We start from the raw sequence: 18,815 nt of genomic DNA on the forward strand, positions 1-18,815 counted from the left end.
GTAGTGAAGTGTAAAGGTGTCAGAGAGAATGATCCATGCACAAAGAGGAAAGAAGAGGAAGGGTAAAGAAAGATAGAGAAGAGCGAGATTGGACGTAGAAGTAAAGAGTGGAGACTGGAGTATAATGGATGGGCATGGCTATAAAGTGGGAGAGTGTAGAAATAAAGATAGGACTAGGTATCAGTGAGAGAAAGTAGCGGGGGGGGGGGGTGAGAAGAGGCAGAGTAGTCAGAGAATTGAGAAAAAGAGGAGGGAGGGAGGGAGGAGGTATGATTTTTTATTGAGGCGGGTGGGAGACTACATATATTACAGAAACTGACATGTATGATTTCCAACAGTGATGTTAGGGCTTTTACAGTTAAGACCTCTGTTACTACTATTTTGAGAATTGGAGAAATTAAAAATGTAATGTTCTTTGATAAGAAGCATGACACCCCCCTCCTGGCCCAGTGCCAAGCATAATGCATAGTTACAGTTAGATTATGAGAAGGGGGGGGGGGTAAAGGCAGAAATTATCTTTAAGGCAGGTTTCAGAGAAGGCAACAGTTACTGAGTTTTCAGAGGAAATCCAGACATTCAGCACACTCCATCTGCTACTAATGCTGACAGTGTTAATGCATGCAATTTTTAGGCCTTTTTTGTTTGTAGTGCTGGTATTGTTATTCAGTGGAATCCTTAATATTGGGCTGTATACAAGCCAGCTCCATGGTATTGAGGAATAAAGCCCTGACTACAGTCAGAGTGACCTAGGTTTGATTAGCAGCTTAGGGAAGAATGTATGTGCCCATCATTGGTGGGGCAGCACCTTGACATGTTTCAGGCTTGATCCCTGGTGGAGACCAAGGACATGGAGGGGGAATTGTCCTATTGTCCTTGTTTAGGAATAGTGGAGAATACTGGCTGAGTCACCACAGAGGTAGGACAATACACCAGCACATTCCCGTTCCACGGCCTCCCAACTGATGTCAACAAGTGTGCTCATGGGGGTAGAAATATTAGGGTATAAAGAAAAACTCTCATGGCAAAAAGTGGACCCGAGATGCCTTGATGTCTGCACTGGCCTCAGTCCTAATCACATCAATTCTGGGGGAGGCTAGAAGGGGAACATAGAACCAGTGATTGAGAAGAGGCACAGGGGGGTCCCCTGATGGTCAACTGTGAGGAGGCAAAAATAATGGGCTCTACAGAAGGGATGACTCAAGGCTTCTCCTACTTCTTCTTCCCAGATACTCAGTGAGTCATCTGGGGAGGGAAGGCAGAGGACTGGGCAGGAAGTCAGTCAGTCAGTCAGTGGTGGACTTTATGAGTCTTAATGCATCTGAAAAGAAGTAGTTATCTGATGGGAGGCTGTAGAAGTCAGATCTTGCTGTCCTTATCTAATTCCAAGCTAATTGCTTCCACATCTTCTGACCCATCACAGGAGGATAAAATGGACATCGAGAAAGATCCACTAACCCCCTGCTCCTAAAGGAACATTCTCATGCATGGATAAACAAGGAGGCAAGCATACGTTAACATTATAAGGACTTAAGAAACCTGTTTATGATGGGTAAGACCTGACCACAGCCCACTGCTGGCAGCATACCATTCTCTCTAAGATTGCATTCTCACCCCTGCTTGGACAGAACCCATCAGACATTAAAAAAAAGTGTCTGAAGTCTACAACCTGACCTGTGTAACTTGGAACAGTAGACCCAGAGGATCCTCCTCAAATTGGGAGGAGTATGGCCTGTGAAAAACAGTCCTTGGTCACACCTACTATTATCAAGCTGAACATCCAAGGTAACTCAAGGGGGCTGCAAATTAAGATCATGCCAGAACCTACCATGATCAGGGATGCACAGTGATAACAGTCCAGGGTAACCCCCAAGGCAGAAGCAAAAGGTGCACCTCATCCAGGCCTCTCCTCATCCAAGAAAGTGGACAAGAGGTGCAAACTCAAGCTTTTGCTAGACGAGGGTGAATTCACAACATGCAGTCACTGAGGGCCACTTCCACAACAGACTTGCCTCCAAGGTGTATATGAACAAGGCCTTCTTTCCATTTTCTTAGCTTTTTTGTGGTGTTGCAGCAAAGGCCTGGAGCTACGTATGACAGTCCAGAAACCCCCAATCTAGACACGTTCATCTAGTGAAATTCTCCACGTTGTGAGGCAGACTGGAAGTTTTTTCTCCTAAATCTATGGGTGAACAGGTTGAACCAGTGACCCATTATGGCAATGCTTTATGTTATGCTCCTCTCATAGGAAGGACAGAGGATACCAGTGGAGGCCTTAACTCATTAGATGGAACCAAACAAACCCTCTGAAGGCTTTTGTGCTTTAGGCATTGATTACAGAACCTTTTCCATGATGCTAATGCACAAAAATTTGAGTGGTAGGAAAGAACTGGCACTCATAATCCAGGAGGACAACATGACTTAAGTGTGCTCCCTAGGAAGGTTTACTCCATCAATGGAATGACTACGGTCACCTGAAGACAGAGGAACAGAACCTGTCTTCCATACCATATTGTGAGTAAATCACCATAAATTTGGGATCTGTGCCACCTTGTTTATCTACCACATTAACACAGGGTTGTCAAAGCCTATCTTAAAACTTATTACAGCCAAGTGCACCTCCAGGCGTTTCTGCACTACTGCGCTTCTAGACATCAAATATTGCTTGTTCATATTTGCATTAATAATTCCAAAACCATGCTACATACAAGGTATCAGAATATTTTATCTTGAAGCATACATGATAGCAAACACAATTGTACTGATATTTGATCTCTGTCAGAGTATTTATTAGAATTGCAAAGTGATAACTTCATTTTTTAAAGGCTCAAGCCACACCCACTGAGGGTTAAAGGTGCACACTCAAAAGAACTGTATCGGAGGGAAAGAGTTAAAATGTTCTGGTTAAGATAGTTCTTAAATAATCTGATGTCTAGAATAACTACAAACATATTTTCCACACTAATGAGAAGTCTGACCTAAGAAAGGAGAAGACACCTTGCACTGTTTAAAAGTGCTTCCCATCCTGTGTCTGACATAACCAGTTTTCAAAAACTCAGTCAGTGGAGGAAGTATGAAGGACATGTTGAGGTTCAACTGGCCTTCTGCCCTTCAGCCCCCCCCCCCCACCCGAGAAGCTTCTTTAATATGATTGGAATCAATGCTTCTAATTATTGCATACATTTTTTTACGTAATGCTGAAAACTTATCAGCAGCCGATCATTCTGTCACATCATTATACTGACAGACACAAAATTCATAACACAAAAGTGAAGGTTAGCTGTCATAGAAAAGTTTGTTACAATGGCACTGCAGAAAAGGGCAAACTTCAACAAGAACCTGTGCAAAGGTAGCCTGCTCAGACAGATGAAAACAAGGCAAGGTAAACAGGTACATTTTAGAGCAAAAAAGTACAGTTGCTTAAATCCTACTTACCTGTTAACAGTAGCTGGTCATAGAACACAGTGCCTTATTTGCATATTGGTAATAGTGGCCTACTATCTTTTCTCAGACCGTCACCAAAGCTCTGAAATCCTCATATGCCTGTCTGTGGATGTGATCAATCACCTGTCAGTACAGGGACTACCTTTCAGACCAACAGACAGGACTCTTCAGTTTTTTTAGGACCAACAGGAAGACATGATGAAAATGCAAGTTTTGAGAACACCTACTATTCCAAAACAAAACTACAAAGACACACACACACACACACACACACACGAACACACACACACATATGCTCTAAGCATAATTCATTGATTCATTGTCAACTCCAACACCAAACTATGTACATCAGAAAAAGGGGGATGGTGGGTGGGCACTGCCAGTAAGGCAGTGTGTTCTATGAACATCAATTGATACGATTAAGCAGGACTTATCCAGCTGTACTATGTTCAACAAATACACTGCCATACTGGCATGTGGGTAGATTTCCAAAGATTACACAGCCTGGGAGGAGGGAGGATAATGATCCAGGAACCCCTGGAAAATGGTCCTAGCCATGCTCTGGATTTAGAAAAGGCATCCAGCTTGTAGTGCTTTGTAAAGCTATGGGTAGAGGAGAAAGTTGCTGCCTCTAGAATACTTCGAGTCCATTCCTTTTCAGTATGCCACTGAAGAGGAAAAAGCTGTGATGGCCTGCACCTTTAACTTGCCTGGATTTGCCCTGCTATTGGGGGGGGGTGTAACAAACAAACAAATAACAGAGGACAACCAACAAGCAATGGCTTGATTACAGCCAAGTTAACCCTTCTTTGCCCCTGTGTAGGAAATAAGAAGCCTTTCAGCCTTCATGAAGGGTTTTGTTCTGTCAAGGTAGCACATGACCTGCTGATGCACATCCATTGTATAACGTATCCTCTCTCCCATATCCTTAGGTTCAGGAAAGAACTCAGGGAGGTTAATATTCTGATTGAGAGTGAATTCTGAGGTCAACTTTGGCAGGAAAGAGGGGTTAGTGCCCAACACAATCCTATCCCTGTGCAAAATCAGGTAAGGTGGTTCCACCATAACAGCTTGCAGCTCTGAGACTCACCTTGTAAATGTCAGAGCAATAAGCAAACAGTATTCCATGTTAAGAACTTCAGATCAGCTGAGCAGCTGGTTCAAAAGATGGTAAGGTCAACATATACAGCATGCAGTTGAGATTCCATGAATGAGGAATTTGCTTGCGGGGGGGGTCTCATATGTAATACCACTTTTGTGAACTATTTTACCAAAAGAGAAGAATAAAGAGGAAGATACATTAGCAGACAAGCAGAGATGGCAGCTAAATGCACCTTAATGGATGCATCACCCTGATGTAACTCACACAAATTCTTCAAGACCAGAGTGAATTTAATGTCAAGAGGCCCTGTGTTCCCATTAAGGCATCACTTAGAAAACCTCATCCATCCATCTGTAAACATAAGATTTTTCTAGTAGCAAGTTTTCTGGCCTCCTTTAACCTGCTGCATAACCTCAAGAAACAAGCACTTAAACAGAGTCAAGATTGAATCATCCAGGTTGTCAATTGTAATTGCTCCAAAATGGGGTGCATCAGTCACCCATGAGACTGTTCGAGCAAACACAAAGTGTGAGGAAATCTGTGGTAACTGCCCTTGATCAATACCATCAGAATAGAGAATCAAGATTCCCTAGGGCAATAGAGGGTCACCACAATGATCTTTGGCATTTCTTTCTGAACCTTCAGAAGTATTTTGTGAATCAGTAGAAAGGGTAAAAACGCATACAGGAACATTCTCATTCAAAGGAGCAAGAATACATCTATCCTGCAAGCATGGATGCAAGGATGTCTTGAACAAAATTTCTCCAGCTGTCTGTTTTGAAAGGAGGTGAACAGATCTATTTGAGTCGTTCCCCACATCTGGATTAGATCCTGGAACACCACTGCCTTGAGCTGCCACTTATGCAAGTCTGCCCATAATCTGCTTATTCTTTATGTCACAACATTTTGCTCTGACTGATGTAGGATATCTAAAAAGTCAGAGAATGCTGTAAAGCCAGCTCCCAGGTCCTCATTACCAGCTGGCACAGAGGGTATAACCTTATACCACCTTGTTTGTTGACGTAACACATCACTGTGGTGTTGTCCATAACTATCAGAAGACGAACCAGCAAAAGAATCATCAGTGACTACATGGTGAGCATCTTTGCATCATCTATAGTGTTAGCATCTTGAACTTGAAGATCTTGACAAAGATATTCAAGAAGGATAGGTCCAACACTGTTCTCCTTGACAAGTTCTTTTTATGGGAACTTGGAAAATTCTGGAGTAGAAACCTTTCATTCTTTCCAAAGGAGGGACCGGTTCTGTGACTCCCGAGTCCAGCATTTGCCAGAGTACAGGAGGGAATCACAAAGTCTAGTCTGGTGGGTGAGGGGCAACCCCACTGCACCTGCAACCTCTGCTAATGATGTTGATCATCCACTTGTCGGAAACCACCAACAGCCAGGCTGCCTTGTTGAGAGCTAACTTTTGAGATGGCACATCTGGAGAGGGCTTGAGAAAGACAGATGCCACACCTCAGCTTAGTCATGGGCTGAAAGGGGGGAAACAAACTTTATATGCCAATTAGATGATGTTTAACAATGATAATGGAAAGGAATCTCCTTCTTGTTGGAATTCTCATCCTGCCATTTCCTTTTGGTGCTTTGGATTTTGTTTGGCTAGGACTTCTGTTTGTTGGACTGCTGAAAATGATCCTGCTTAATGGATGGAAACTTGAGGATATGTAAATTTTTCAATACCCCTCACCATCAGTTTACCTCTGTCATCCTAGTGTTTAAGAATTTGATTAGCTGATGTAACAAATACACAATCAGAATCAAGTCAGGCATTCATAATCTCATTTTTTAACTCATCAGAATTAACTCATCCGACAGTTTTGACTGAGCAACCAAGCAACCTCCTTTTCACTACTGATATCACTGCAGTTCTATAAACAGTAGTGGTCCCCTCCAAGGCACTCTTTAAAGCATATTTAGTCACTTAAAAAACACTGGAAACAATAACTTTGACATAGACTTTTTCCTCAGCAGGTGACAATGCAGCAAAGTCATCTAAACTATGCATACACCTCAACATAAACTTCCACATAAAACAAGTTATGTACTTACCATAACTTGGTATCTGTTTTATCCTATTAATCATCACGACTGGGTCTTGGGTCCGATCCGCCACTTTACAGACTTAGATTCAAGGCTCGAGCTCCTCCCATCTCCCATAATCCATTTCTACATTCTAACCCTCAGATCGAGTTTGCTGACAAAGGGAAGGAAAACATCATATAACATACCTATTCAACTACACCTAGATAATACTACCATAAGCACTGCTGGTGGCGGTAGCTCAAAGGCTCAAGACTCCAACCTCTCCAGAACCTCCAGAAACATGGAAGGGAAAAGGAGGGCGGGAAGTGATGAATAATGAAATGGGAAAACACGGATACCAAGTTATGCTAAGTACATAACTATTGATCTGATGTTATCCATTTCATTATTCATCATGACTGGGTCAGAATCCCCAGCTACGAAGAAACCCAGGTGGCCATAAGGAAGGACATGCCTGAGCACTGTAGAACTAAAGGATGCTCTGCTTCTGGAGACCATAACCAGCTTATAATGAGCAACAAAGTGTGAGGAGTGGACCAAGTGGCCACAGCACAAATATCTATGGACATTCTAGTGGAGAAGGCTGAAGAGGTAGCAACTGACTTAAGAGAATGCACCTTAGGTGGACGAGGCAACTCCATAGGTTCATAAGTCCACAGGTGTTTACTTGGCTAATGACCATAAGGGCCTTTTTAAGCCTAGCCATGCATCCCAAACCTCTGACAAGTTCTGATAACCTTGATAAGTGTAAGCATGGGCCTGGGAGATTAACCATTTACAGGTTACCTGTATCCATTACAGACATAGCTGCCAAATCAGGGATGAATTTCCAGTTTCCCATCCAATTGCTCAAGTTTCACTTGAATTTGGTTAGGGAGCAACTCTGCTTCACATGGATGGGGAGCTTGTTCCACAGACTGGGTAGTTTCTGGGATACATACCTATCTCTCCAGCAAGTCCTATTTATATCACAGGCAAGGTTTAAGTCTTTAGAATGGGTAATTCTGGTGCTGTTTGTTTTGTGGATATGCAGGAGGTCCATCAGAGTGGGATATGACAATGCCCTGTATTGCCAGGCATAGATCTCCCCTCAAAGTCCTGTAGGAGACAGAATACAGAGATAGGGCCTTGAGGTGGTCTGCATAGGACAGTTTACTTACGCCCTCTATGGATGTTCCAGATGTTGGATATTCCTGGTTACGTACATACCAAAGGGGGCATTGTACTCAATGATAGGTCTGATGAATGCCAAATACAGTTAAACAATGACTTCCTTGAACTTAGATGCCATACCTTTGTTTATAAGTTGTGCAACATAGAATGATTTCCTCACTACTGTAGACACGTGATGGTCAATGGCTACATTACTATCTATGTGTGCCCCTAAGTCCCTGACTACTGGGTCAACTGTAAGGGGTGTATTGTCAATATGACAGTTACCAGGGGAAATGCAATTAGAAACCCATTTAGAAGTAGACATTTTAGAAACTGCTTGGCCATGTCTGTTCAAAGAGAAAGTTATGAACAACCGGTCGGGTTTTCTAAAGGGTTTAGTCCTGTGTAAATAAAATCTTAACTGCCGATGTATGTCCAAGGTATGGAGGAGGTACTTGCCCTTATTTGCATGATTAGGAAAGAAGACAGGCAACTGGATATTCTGGTTGAGATTTCTTTCAGTAGCTACCTTAGGCATAAAAGAGGGGTTAGTTTGCAAAGTCACTCTGTCCTTATGAAAAACAACAGATGGTGGTTTAGAAGATAAAGCCTGTAATTCAGAAACCTTCTTGGCTGAAGTAATAGCCACTGGAAAGGCAGTCTTCCATGAAAGAAATTTGAGATCACATAAATAAGCTGGTTCAAAAGGAGAAGACTGCAGCATCAAGGTCAAATCTCAAGGAGTGACAGGATCTTTGACTGCAGGACTGAGAAGGAAGATGCCCTTCAAGAAGGCCTTACATAATCCAAAAAAAAAAGTGGGTCCAGTATTGACATGAAAAATAGGAATGGCTGCCAACTGCAACTTAAAAGCAAAGTAACTGGCCCCTTCATGAAAAAGGTATGATAAGAAGAGAAGAATACCTGGTACAGGAGGTGAAAAAGGGTCAAGATTCTGTTCCACAGCTCAAAAGGAAACATGCTTCCACTTATTATGATAGACATTTTGAGTAGAAGGCTTCTGGGAAGTTGATATAATTTTTCTGATGGGAGAAGCCAGCCTGAACTGTGTTATTATCATGGGAAGTGGAGAAACCATGCAGTCAGGTGAAGTGACTGAAGACTGGATGGCTGTTCTGATGGGTGAGAGATGAGATGTGGAACAGGATCCAGTATCTAGGGAGGATACTTCAGATCAGACCTTAGGAAGGGGAGGCACACCCGATGAGGAAAGAAAGGGGAAATGAGAATCATGGAACGATTCAGTTTGTGGGCTTTCTGAAGCACTTTGGGGATCAACGGAGGAGGAGGGTATACATAGAGGAGACCAGGAGGCCAATCAAGAGCGTCCCTCGGGGAATCTGGGCAAAGTGCCTGCTGCATTTGTTGTTCACTGGAGATGCAAAGAGATTGCGCCAAGGTTGGCCCCAATGGGTGAGAATCTCAGATGCCACTGACGGATTGAAGGACCACTCGTGCAGAGTCAGGATAGACCTGCTGAGCTTGTCTGCCATGACGCTGGACTCCCTGGGTATGTGCGCTGCAAGCAGAAAGTGAGTGGAAGAGACTGCTCACTCCCACATTCTCATGGCCTCTTTGCACAACGGGTACGACCATGTTCCCCCTTGCTTGTTGATATACCAGACCACCTACATGTTGTCTGTATGAATCACCACCATTCCCAGAGGAAGGCAATGCTGAAAGTCTTGCAATGTGAGGGGGACTGCCCTCATCTGGAGCACATTTATGTCCAATTTGGTCTCCATGGGGACTGCGTGCCTTGGATGTTTCTGCCCTGAAAATGACCCCAACAGGGAAGTGTCCATGGTTACTATGGCCATGGGTGGGGGAAAAGAAAATGGTTTGCCTCGAAGGAAATCCTCCAAATAAAGCCACCATTGCAGATGTCATCTGCAAATGGGAGTCAATGGGGTAGGCATGGACATTGGATCAGAATGAATCACTGCACCGCTACCGTCCACTGAAGCACCCATATGTAGTATCTCGCTAGTGGAATGAGGAGAATTGCCGTAGACATGGACCCAAGTGTTCTGAGAATGAGATGTGCTTGAGGGAACGGAACCTCCAAGATGGCACTCTCTGTGGGGAAGCAATGCTGCAATCTCTATTACTGTGTTGAGATGTGTCCCAATGAATTCTAGACTTTACACCACAGACAGCTTTGACTCCCAAGCTGATGGTAAGCCCTAGCATTTCGAAGGTTCGCAAGAGATACTGCATGACAGATACCAGTTGATGCCTCATGGGAGCTGTGAGGAGCCAATCATCTAGGTATGGAAACACCTGAAATCCCTGAAGCCTCAGGTGAGCCGCTACGACCACTCAGCCTTTGTTAAACACTCTTGGGGCTGTAGTGAGGTTAAATGGTAGGGCTCTGATGGCTCCGATCCAGAAATGCAGATGCCTCCTGGAGCACTTGTCTATCTTGATATAATAGTAGGTGTCCTGGAGGTCTATGGAGCACATGCATTCGTCCTTCTACAACAGTGGCAGGATGGACTGAACAGTGACCATTCGGAATTCTGACTTCTTGACAGATAAGTTCAGTTTACTGAGGTCCAGAATCAGACATAGGTCCCTGAACTTTAAGGATTTCAAAGATAAAATTTCTCTGAAGAATGCTTTGAGCCAGGAATCACATCCGTTGCGAAACACGGCAAATGAGATCTGAGGGTTAGAAGGTAGAAAGGGATTATGGGAAATGGGAGGAGCTCACTCCTTGAATCTAGTCTGTAAAGTGCCCGACTGAATCAGACATTGGATGCAAGACCCAGTTGTGATGAATAATGCAATGGATAACATCAGATCACTGCTAGTTAAACACTTTAAAAGCTATCATGCTGGACTGCACCAGCTTCTTTCCCTGCGATTCTCACCACTTATCTAGCTTAACTGAAGGGACTGGGTTGGATGAAGACATAGTCTTTTTGTTGGAAGAGGTCCCTGGGTCACAGAATCAGGGCCCATAGACAAGGAAATTTGGAGACCAGACATGGTTGAGCACACCCCAAATTTCTTTAACACTTTTTAGCCAGACAGTCATTCAGCAGAGGAGAATTGAAAGCTTTCTTAAAAACATCCTCCAGCATTGGGATCAATGAAGGGAAGGTTGCCACGTCTGGGGCCTCATCCTCCAAAAGATCCCATGCCCAGTTAATCTTGGGGGCAGCTGAATATTGCTCACAAATGAATACATCTCAAAATCTAGCCAGCATTTAGGAAAAAGAAAAACATCTGTTTGGGTTTCTAAACCTGTTCATCCTCAGAAAAAAATGGACTGATCAGACTTTGACACTTCTGAAACCTCAAATTCTGAATCCCCTTTGAATCAGGATCCCTGGGTGATTGAATGAGGTGGGGAGCACTGGGCGTTACTGATGCCCCAAGTGTACACACCGTAATCAACTGCCTGAAACATGTATCTAGCCATAGCTACTATCTCAGGTAGAAACACAGTCAGATCCTGTTGTCCTGCAACATGGTGGGTCTCCGATATCTTTTTTGCATGTACTACACTAGTGTGAGAATCCCTGGGGAGGAACATATCAACACAAGTAATGCATTCTGTGCCCCTGACTTCCCCTGCACCTAAAGAGTTTGATTCTCCTGTACCTGAATCAGGCAATGGTACAGCCCTGATGGACATGCCTGACCCTTGTGTCACTCACAGTTGTGGTACTAATACCACACCAGGGGACCCGGAGGCGAAAAAAGGCGAGTGGTCCAATAGCCTGCTCAAGGCTACTGCAGAGTCACAAGCCATAGGCTGAGCCATATTAAAACTTATTTCTATGTTTTTTAGGTGTACAAGGGGTGGATGGTGGGGGGACCATGTCTAAGTCCATAAAGTCAGGAGACAAAAAAACTAGCCAAATCAACAGCAAATAATAATGACTGTACAGTCAGGCCAGTACAGAATGGATGAATCCCTCTATTCCCCCTCTACATAGCAATCTGAAGTCTATTCCTGTAGGAATATTACTCTGCAGTTTGCACTGAGTAAAATGACAACAGTTTAAGTAACATAGCTCAAAGAACAAACTACATATCACAAAAATTCCCCAATTTTAATAAACAAAGGCTAGTTTCAGCACCAAATGATTAAAAGCAGTGCAAGACAGTGTTAGAGATGGAATAAAGTGTAAACTTATGAAAAATTGCTGTCATAAATACATACAAAATGGCACCAAAACTGCAACTTAAATAAGAAAATGTTTAAATACTGTCCTATTCAATCATTTCAAATAATCATAGCCCCAAATAAAAAACTGCAAAAACTTTCAAAAGACGTTTTTAATCAATGGAAATTAACAGACGCAATTAACAAGCAGCTCTGGAAGCATGACACAATGAGAGGAACGCTATTAAAATGGCCTTAGTACATAACCTCAGTTAAACATTCAATACTGTTGATAATACACAATACAATGGTTAAGAAACCAAAAATTAGCTTAAAATAAACAGCATACATCTTATAATGTAGATAAAATACAACTCAAAGCATATACAATTTGCCAATCAGAAAAAACAAGCAAAGCAGTAGAATACACTATTCAAGCACTGACAGAAAAAAGTACAGGGGGAAATAAACCCAAAAAGGTTTCTTATCTGAGCTCAGCAGGTGAAGAGATTCTGAGTAAGGAACAGTCTTCTAAGTAACCCTTCTCTTACTATGGCACTAGAAAACTGGATGGGTCTTGTCTGTAGGGCTGAAAGGCAGCGCTTGTACTGCCAGGAGATTGGTTCATCACACCCACAGAAAGGCAGTGGAAGAGCTCTGAGCTTTAGTAGACTTGAAGAGAAAGGGTAGCAGATCACTACTATCCATATGCCTGTAAGGCAGTGCCATTGCTAAACATCACCTAACTGGCATATAAAAAGAGTTTGCCATGGTTGCGTGGGTTTTCACTGGTGATTCCAGTTCACTCCACATCACAAGAACATACTGGTTGATTGCCTCCTGTAAACATTTTATATGCATGTAGATAGCTGTAGATATATATTGTGAGAACATTCCCATACTCCATACTGCAGTACACTTAAAGGTACTTTCACATTTTAAGGGCACATTACACATTTTCCAGGCAACATATTACATTGTTTACCTTGTTAAAAAAAATGTATAAATTAAAAAAAAAAAAATTAAGAAAAAAAGTATTGTTGCCAATTAGATGAAAACACCACCAAAACTAAAAAAACAATGGCAACCTGTATCAGCACAAGATATATAAGCTTTAATATGCATTTTTCTAGTCTCTAAATGTATTGCTGTTTCTTCCTTTCTGAAGTAATGGAAAAACTTGGCTGCTATTTATTATTATGATAATTAGCAGCAAGCTTCATCTACCAAACAGAAAAAGAAGGAAGCATACAGTGACACATACGCGCAGCAGATGAAGCACACTATACACTACAGCAGCCATGGCCAGTGGTGCAACAGAACAATTCAGTATGCTAGTACCACGTATAAAAGGTAACCGATTTTTGGTGTGTGTGTGTGTGTGTGTGTGTGTGTGTGTGTGTGTGTGTGTGTGTGTGTGTGTGTGTGTGTGTGTGTGTCTACGCATGTGCGCATTTTCTACAGAATTTTACTATACATTCTTTTGTTTTCACTTACTTTATAACCAGTTCATATAACTCAGGCATAGTTTTGGAGAAAACAAAGTACTGAGTTTTAAATCCATTTTCTTTATCCTTCAAATACAGGGGATGGTACCACTCAAGTAAAGAATGATATAGACCAAAGTGCAACTTCCTAAAAAAGAGAAAATTATTCTGTTACAACACAATTTAACAGAATCTACTGCATATATTCCTTAAAAATATTGACAACAGCAGTAAAAACTATTATGATAAATACTACACAGTGAAGAGATTTACATGATCATATTTATTACTAACTGTACTCAAAGTAGCATATCTCTGAAACATGAAAACCTGACCTGTTCAATGCTTACAGGTAAACCTGCACTCTGTTTTCACAGACATGAACACTACTTCTCTGGATGTCTTATGTTAAATCTGTAAGGCAGGATTGATGGTGAGCCTAATGACTATAGCAGGCAAGACAGGAAGTGTCATTCAAATAATTCAACAATTGGCTGAGAATTAGAAGTCACATCATACTAAAAAAGAAGACAGAAGTGTCATACCTTGTGTGGATCTTCCAATTTAAACTATGCGACAAGTTCCATTAAATGTATTCATTTTTGAAGTGTTAATTAAGTACTTTATGCTTGACCTATATACTTGTACACATGTACTTTTTAAGGCACATGTAAAAATAAAGGAAAAATTACTTCTATTACAACAATTCACCCTTCACTTTACATACACGATAAGCCAAGAAGCATAACTCAAACCTCAGCTGTATTTATTAAGCACAGCTTCTGATTACATGTCAACTGCAACTAATGCTCTGTATTTGCCTGACAACATTGGAGGCACATGAATCAAATAAAAGTAGGAGAAACACTGCTGTTGTTGGGAGGGAAGTGAGGAAGAATGAAAATGGACAACACAGATGCTAAGTGTACACAACTTCTATATCCGACGCTGTCCTTTTCAGTCTTCCTCACTGATGGGTCAGTGTCCCAAGCTATGCAACTCTTGGGAGGCCTTCAAGGAAGGTTAGGAGTACTGTCAAGCCAAAAGATTCCCTGCTTCTGGAGACAATGTCCAATTTGTAATGTGTAGCAAAGGTATGAGTCTTTGACCAAGTGGCTGCAGCACATATATCATCAATTGAGGCTCTAGAAGAAAAGGCTGATGTAGCCATAGATCTGGTAGAGTGGGCCTTAGGGGGGTGAGGCAATTCTACACCTTTTTGGGAATAAATACGAAAGACAAAATCAGTAACCCATTTAGCCAAAGTAATTTTGGAGACTGTTTGACCTAAACAGTAAGGAGAGAAGGAGAGAAGGATACAAACTGTTGATCAGACTTCCTGTACATTTTAGTTCCATGAAGGTAAACACATAGTTGTCTATGTACATCAAGGGGATGCAACACATATTTACCATTATTAGAAAAACTGGGAAAGCAAACTGGCAATTGAATTGACTAATGTTTGACTCCTTGGCTACTTTAGGAATAAAGGACGGGTTAGTCCACAGAGATACCTTATCTTTGTGGAATATAATGCAAGGAGGCCTAGCCGACAAGGCTTGAAGTTCTGACTTTTCTTTTCACCAAAGTAATAGCCACCAAAAGAAAGATTGTTTTCCAAGAAAGAAACTTCATGTCACAACTCTCAAATGGTTCAAAAGGTTTTTGAGATAGCCCCTGAAGGACCAACATGAGTTCCTAAGGGAGAGAAGGATCTTTTATGGGAGGCCTGAGAAGAAAGATTCCTTTCAAAAAGGCTTTATGTAATCTGGAAGTTGACAAAGAGGAGGATTCATTTCCCGTACGAAAATTATATATGGCAGCCAGCTGCAGCTTTATAGTAGAAAAACTAGGTCCTTCTTTAAAAAGAGTACTGAGAAACAGAAGAAAAGCTGAAGTAGGTGCTTTAAAAGAGTGAATGTTTTCTTTAGAAGCCCATATGGAAAATCTCTTCCACTTACTGTTGTAAACCTTTTTGGTAGAGGTGGGATTCTCACTGGTGAGACAGAAGATCCTGAGTGGATTCCAGTATCGAAGGAGGATATTTGAGGTGACACCATGGGAAGGGGAACCATACTTGCTGAGATCAGAAAGGGCCAATGAGGATTACCAAGCTTTTCAACCTGCTGGCTTTCTGTAGAAATTTCAGGATTAATGGGACAGGAGAGGAAGCATAAAGGAGACCTGAGGGCCTGTCGTGAACTAGAGCATCCCTCGGTGACCTCCCATGCAGGAGGATCAGAGCGAAGTACTTGCTGCACTGGCTGTTTAGGGGACAGGAAACAGGTTGCAACAAGGTTGGCCCCAATGGCAGAAAATCCTGTTTGCTACTGACTGATTACTTGCTTCAGATCTCCAACTCTCTTGGCATTACAGTAAATAGTGGAAAATCAAACTTGACTCCTGTATAACATCTAAAATTCATAGGAATGCAATGAAACACTACTAACCAATAGTGTCACTACCTTTACATTGCATAATGTCTCTGAGACATCAAGTACAGGACTTACAATAACCTCCATCTCCTCCAGCAAAGTTAGTGCTATGAGCCCTGGGGTCAGTGTCAGCTGCTATCTTCTAGTCCCGTTAGCAAGATTTCTTGTGCAAATTCTGCAGTGTACCTTGGTGGTTCAATGGTCCATTTTTTACCAAGCTCTGTCTGTTCCCAACAAACTCTCCAGTTTTCAAACATATCCAGTGGTGGATGCAGTCAGATGACCTGAATCTAGACAGGCCATTATTTCTTCCCTCCATAGTCGCAGTGATCACAGAAGCTTCCCAGTTGGGGTGGGGGGCATTACAAGGGAAAGATAGTCCAAGGTATGTGGTTCACTTATGAGACCAAGCTGCATATCAATGTCCTCGAGATGAGAGTAGTCCTTGTAACATTGCAAGCCTTTCAGGTCATTCTCTCTCTGGGGACTATTGCCATCCACATGGACAACATATCAGTAATCTGGTACTTCAGTAAAGAAGGAGGAACCCGATCATACATCTTGTGCAGAGAGGCCATGAGAGTCTGGGAATGGGCAGTCTCTTCAGACTGCTTTCTAATTGCAACACATATTCTGGAGAAAACCAGCACACTGGCAGACAAACTCAGCAGGTCCATTCTGATTCGTCATGAGTGGTTCCTCAATCAGTCAGTAGCAAACAGGATTTTAAGCCATTGGGGCGATTCTTGGAACGGTCCCAGAGATGTCCTTGACTAACTTTTCTTTCCTCCTTGCTGGTTCCTAAAGAAAATCACGGCAGACAGGATCTTTCCCTCTTGCACACTGTGGGTTAGTGGATCTTTCATTGATGGCCCAAGCAAAGAAGAGCCATTGAACGGAGCATTAACAAAGGATGCCTTGAAGGGTTCCACAAAGTTGCAAAGCCTCATCCAGGCATGTCTCCTGAAAGCTATGCCTGAACTGGCTGCTCGAGTGGTACCTTCCACAGTATGGGAGATCAGCGTCATCGAGGAATTAGGAATGGATGATACAGTAGCCAGTTGGGGGGAAACCTTCTTGAGGTCTTCCTCAGGCATAGTCTCAGCAAGCGAAATGGAAACTTCTTTGATCAAATCTGTCTGTAAACAGGTGAAATATGCCAAATAATTTAACGATCTCAGTGCGAAGTTGGCCAAGGTGTAAATATGTTTTCCAAATCTGAGCACTGGACTCTTTGTTCGGTGGATAGATAGTGGAGCTGTATTTAGCTAGCTCCTTCTTTGTAGCTATGCCCCAACAATGGCATCAACTGGAACACCCTTACTCCATTGAGGTCTGTCTGTGGGTGGGCTAAGGAAACTGTCCAGGCATTTTGGGATAGGTTCAACAGTGTCCAGTTCCTTCCAAACCAAGCAAGATACTAAATCAATAAGTTTTTCGGCCGGGGTGGGTAACCCAAGATGTACATGGGCCCACCCCAAACGCCCCCAGGAACACTGACTCTTCAGAAGAAGGAGATTGGGAAGATGAGACACCTTTCTGCTTAAGCAGTTCCAGGATGTCTCCAAAGAGGACACTGTCAGGTGGTAATCAGGGGGATCCTTCTCCCTCATCAAACTCGGTGTCTTCAGTGAGGGACTCCAAAGGGGAGACTATGTGCCTCCTCTTGCACATCTTCTTCCAAGGGATCTCCTCCATGGGTTGTTCAGGGGATATATTGGAAGAAGGGGGAATTTCCTTGTAGGAAATTACCTGGAGGTTCCTCGGGGTAGGCAGACCTATGGCAGGAATGATGGGCTCAGTGCTCAGACCCGATGAAGGATGGGAAGAAGGATCCGGGATGTGACAGGATGGCTGTCTGAGCATAGAGAAGGCCCTTTCTTCAACCTGGAAGACTGATGGACCCAGAGCTGAAGCAGTCGGGGGGGGGGGGACCAGAGCCAACTCTGGATCCAAGGCCCCCTGACAGAATTGGACCTGAGCTATCAAGCACCAAGGCCCCAAGGGGAAGGAATGGATCTGACAAAGAGCCAAAGCCATTTACCCAGACCTGATACCAACCTCTCAGATCAGAGACCTGCTTTGATCTGACAAGACTGTAACAGGGCTGCTCAGGGATATGGTCACAGTCAAGAAAGGGTATGTCCTCAGATCCAGCACTGATTCCCTAGGGTATCTAGGATCCTGGGTTTCTGAAACCATGGGTCAGATCAGAAAGGAATCTGTAAAGAATGGATAGTACAATTACGGTTCCAAGAGGGGATGGAGTTGGCAAGACCCCCCATCTGGATCTGAGCCCTGAGGAACTTTAGCATCATTCTGTTCATATCAGCCTCTGTCAAGCACCTAGAGGACCTAGATGAAGTCGAGGAAGCTGGTCTGGATGATTTAGAAAATGTCGTAGGATCTTAGAAGGAGGACCTGGGAAAACTGGTGTCAGTGTAAGTTCCGGAGTACAGCTCCTAGCAGTCCGATCTGATATTTCTGTATCCAAAGAATGACTCCTAGCTGTCGGAACAGATAATCTAGGATCTGACGTAGAGGGTACTGGCAAAGATGAAGTCCTTGTAACTACAGTTCCTATCAGATCCAAGGATGCCTGTGGATCCAGTGGGGTCGAGTTTTGCCTGGATCTGAAGTAGTTGGATCAGAACGTTTTTGTCAATTTTCAAACGGCTACAACAAGGCCCTCAGGGAGGCTAAAAGTGCTCGTCTTTTTGACTCTTTGGAGATGGAAGGCTTAGAGGGGGTTTTAGGCCCAGAAGAAGGTAAAGAAGCTAGTAGCAGTCCCTTCAAAATATGTTTGTTGTGCTGATCTGACAATGCTAGCAGGTTAACAGGGTTGAAAGAGGCGCATACATCATAGTCCACATTCAGATGTCCTGATCCTAAACAGTACAGACACTTCTTGCGGGCATCCGAATTAGTGATCTTATGCCCACAAGAAGTGTATCTTTTGAAGCCTGTAAGTTTCAGAAATTTTGAAGA

General features: G+C 42.9%; 1 protein-coding gene across 1 annotated transcript in view; it reads right to left on the minus strand.

Moving 5' to 3' along the window:
* LOC122798247 (tissue alpha-L-fucosidase-like) overlaps window positions 1-18,815 on the minus strand; it is a 348,960-nt gene that overhangs the window by 229,613 nt on the left and 100,532 nt on the right. Inside the window, exon 3 of the mRNA XM_044067037.1 lies at window positions 13,403-13,540. Within this exon, the coding sequence (XP_043922972.1) occupies window positions 13,403-13,540 (138 nt within the window). The remainder of the gene's footprint in view (window positions 1-13,402; window positions 13,541-18,815) is intronic.

Source organism: Protopterus annectens, chromosome 3.part1 (assembly GCF_019279795.1).
Source record: "Protopterus annectens isolate FY-2018-M chromosome 3.part1, PAN1.0, whole genome shotgun sequence".
Classification (NCBI taxonomy): domain Eukaryota; kingdom Metazoa; phylum Chordata; order Ceratodontiformes; family Protopteridae; genus Protopterus; species Protopterus annectens.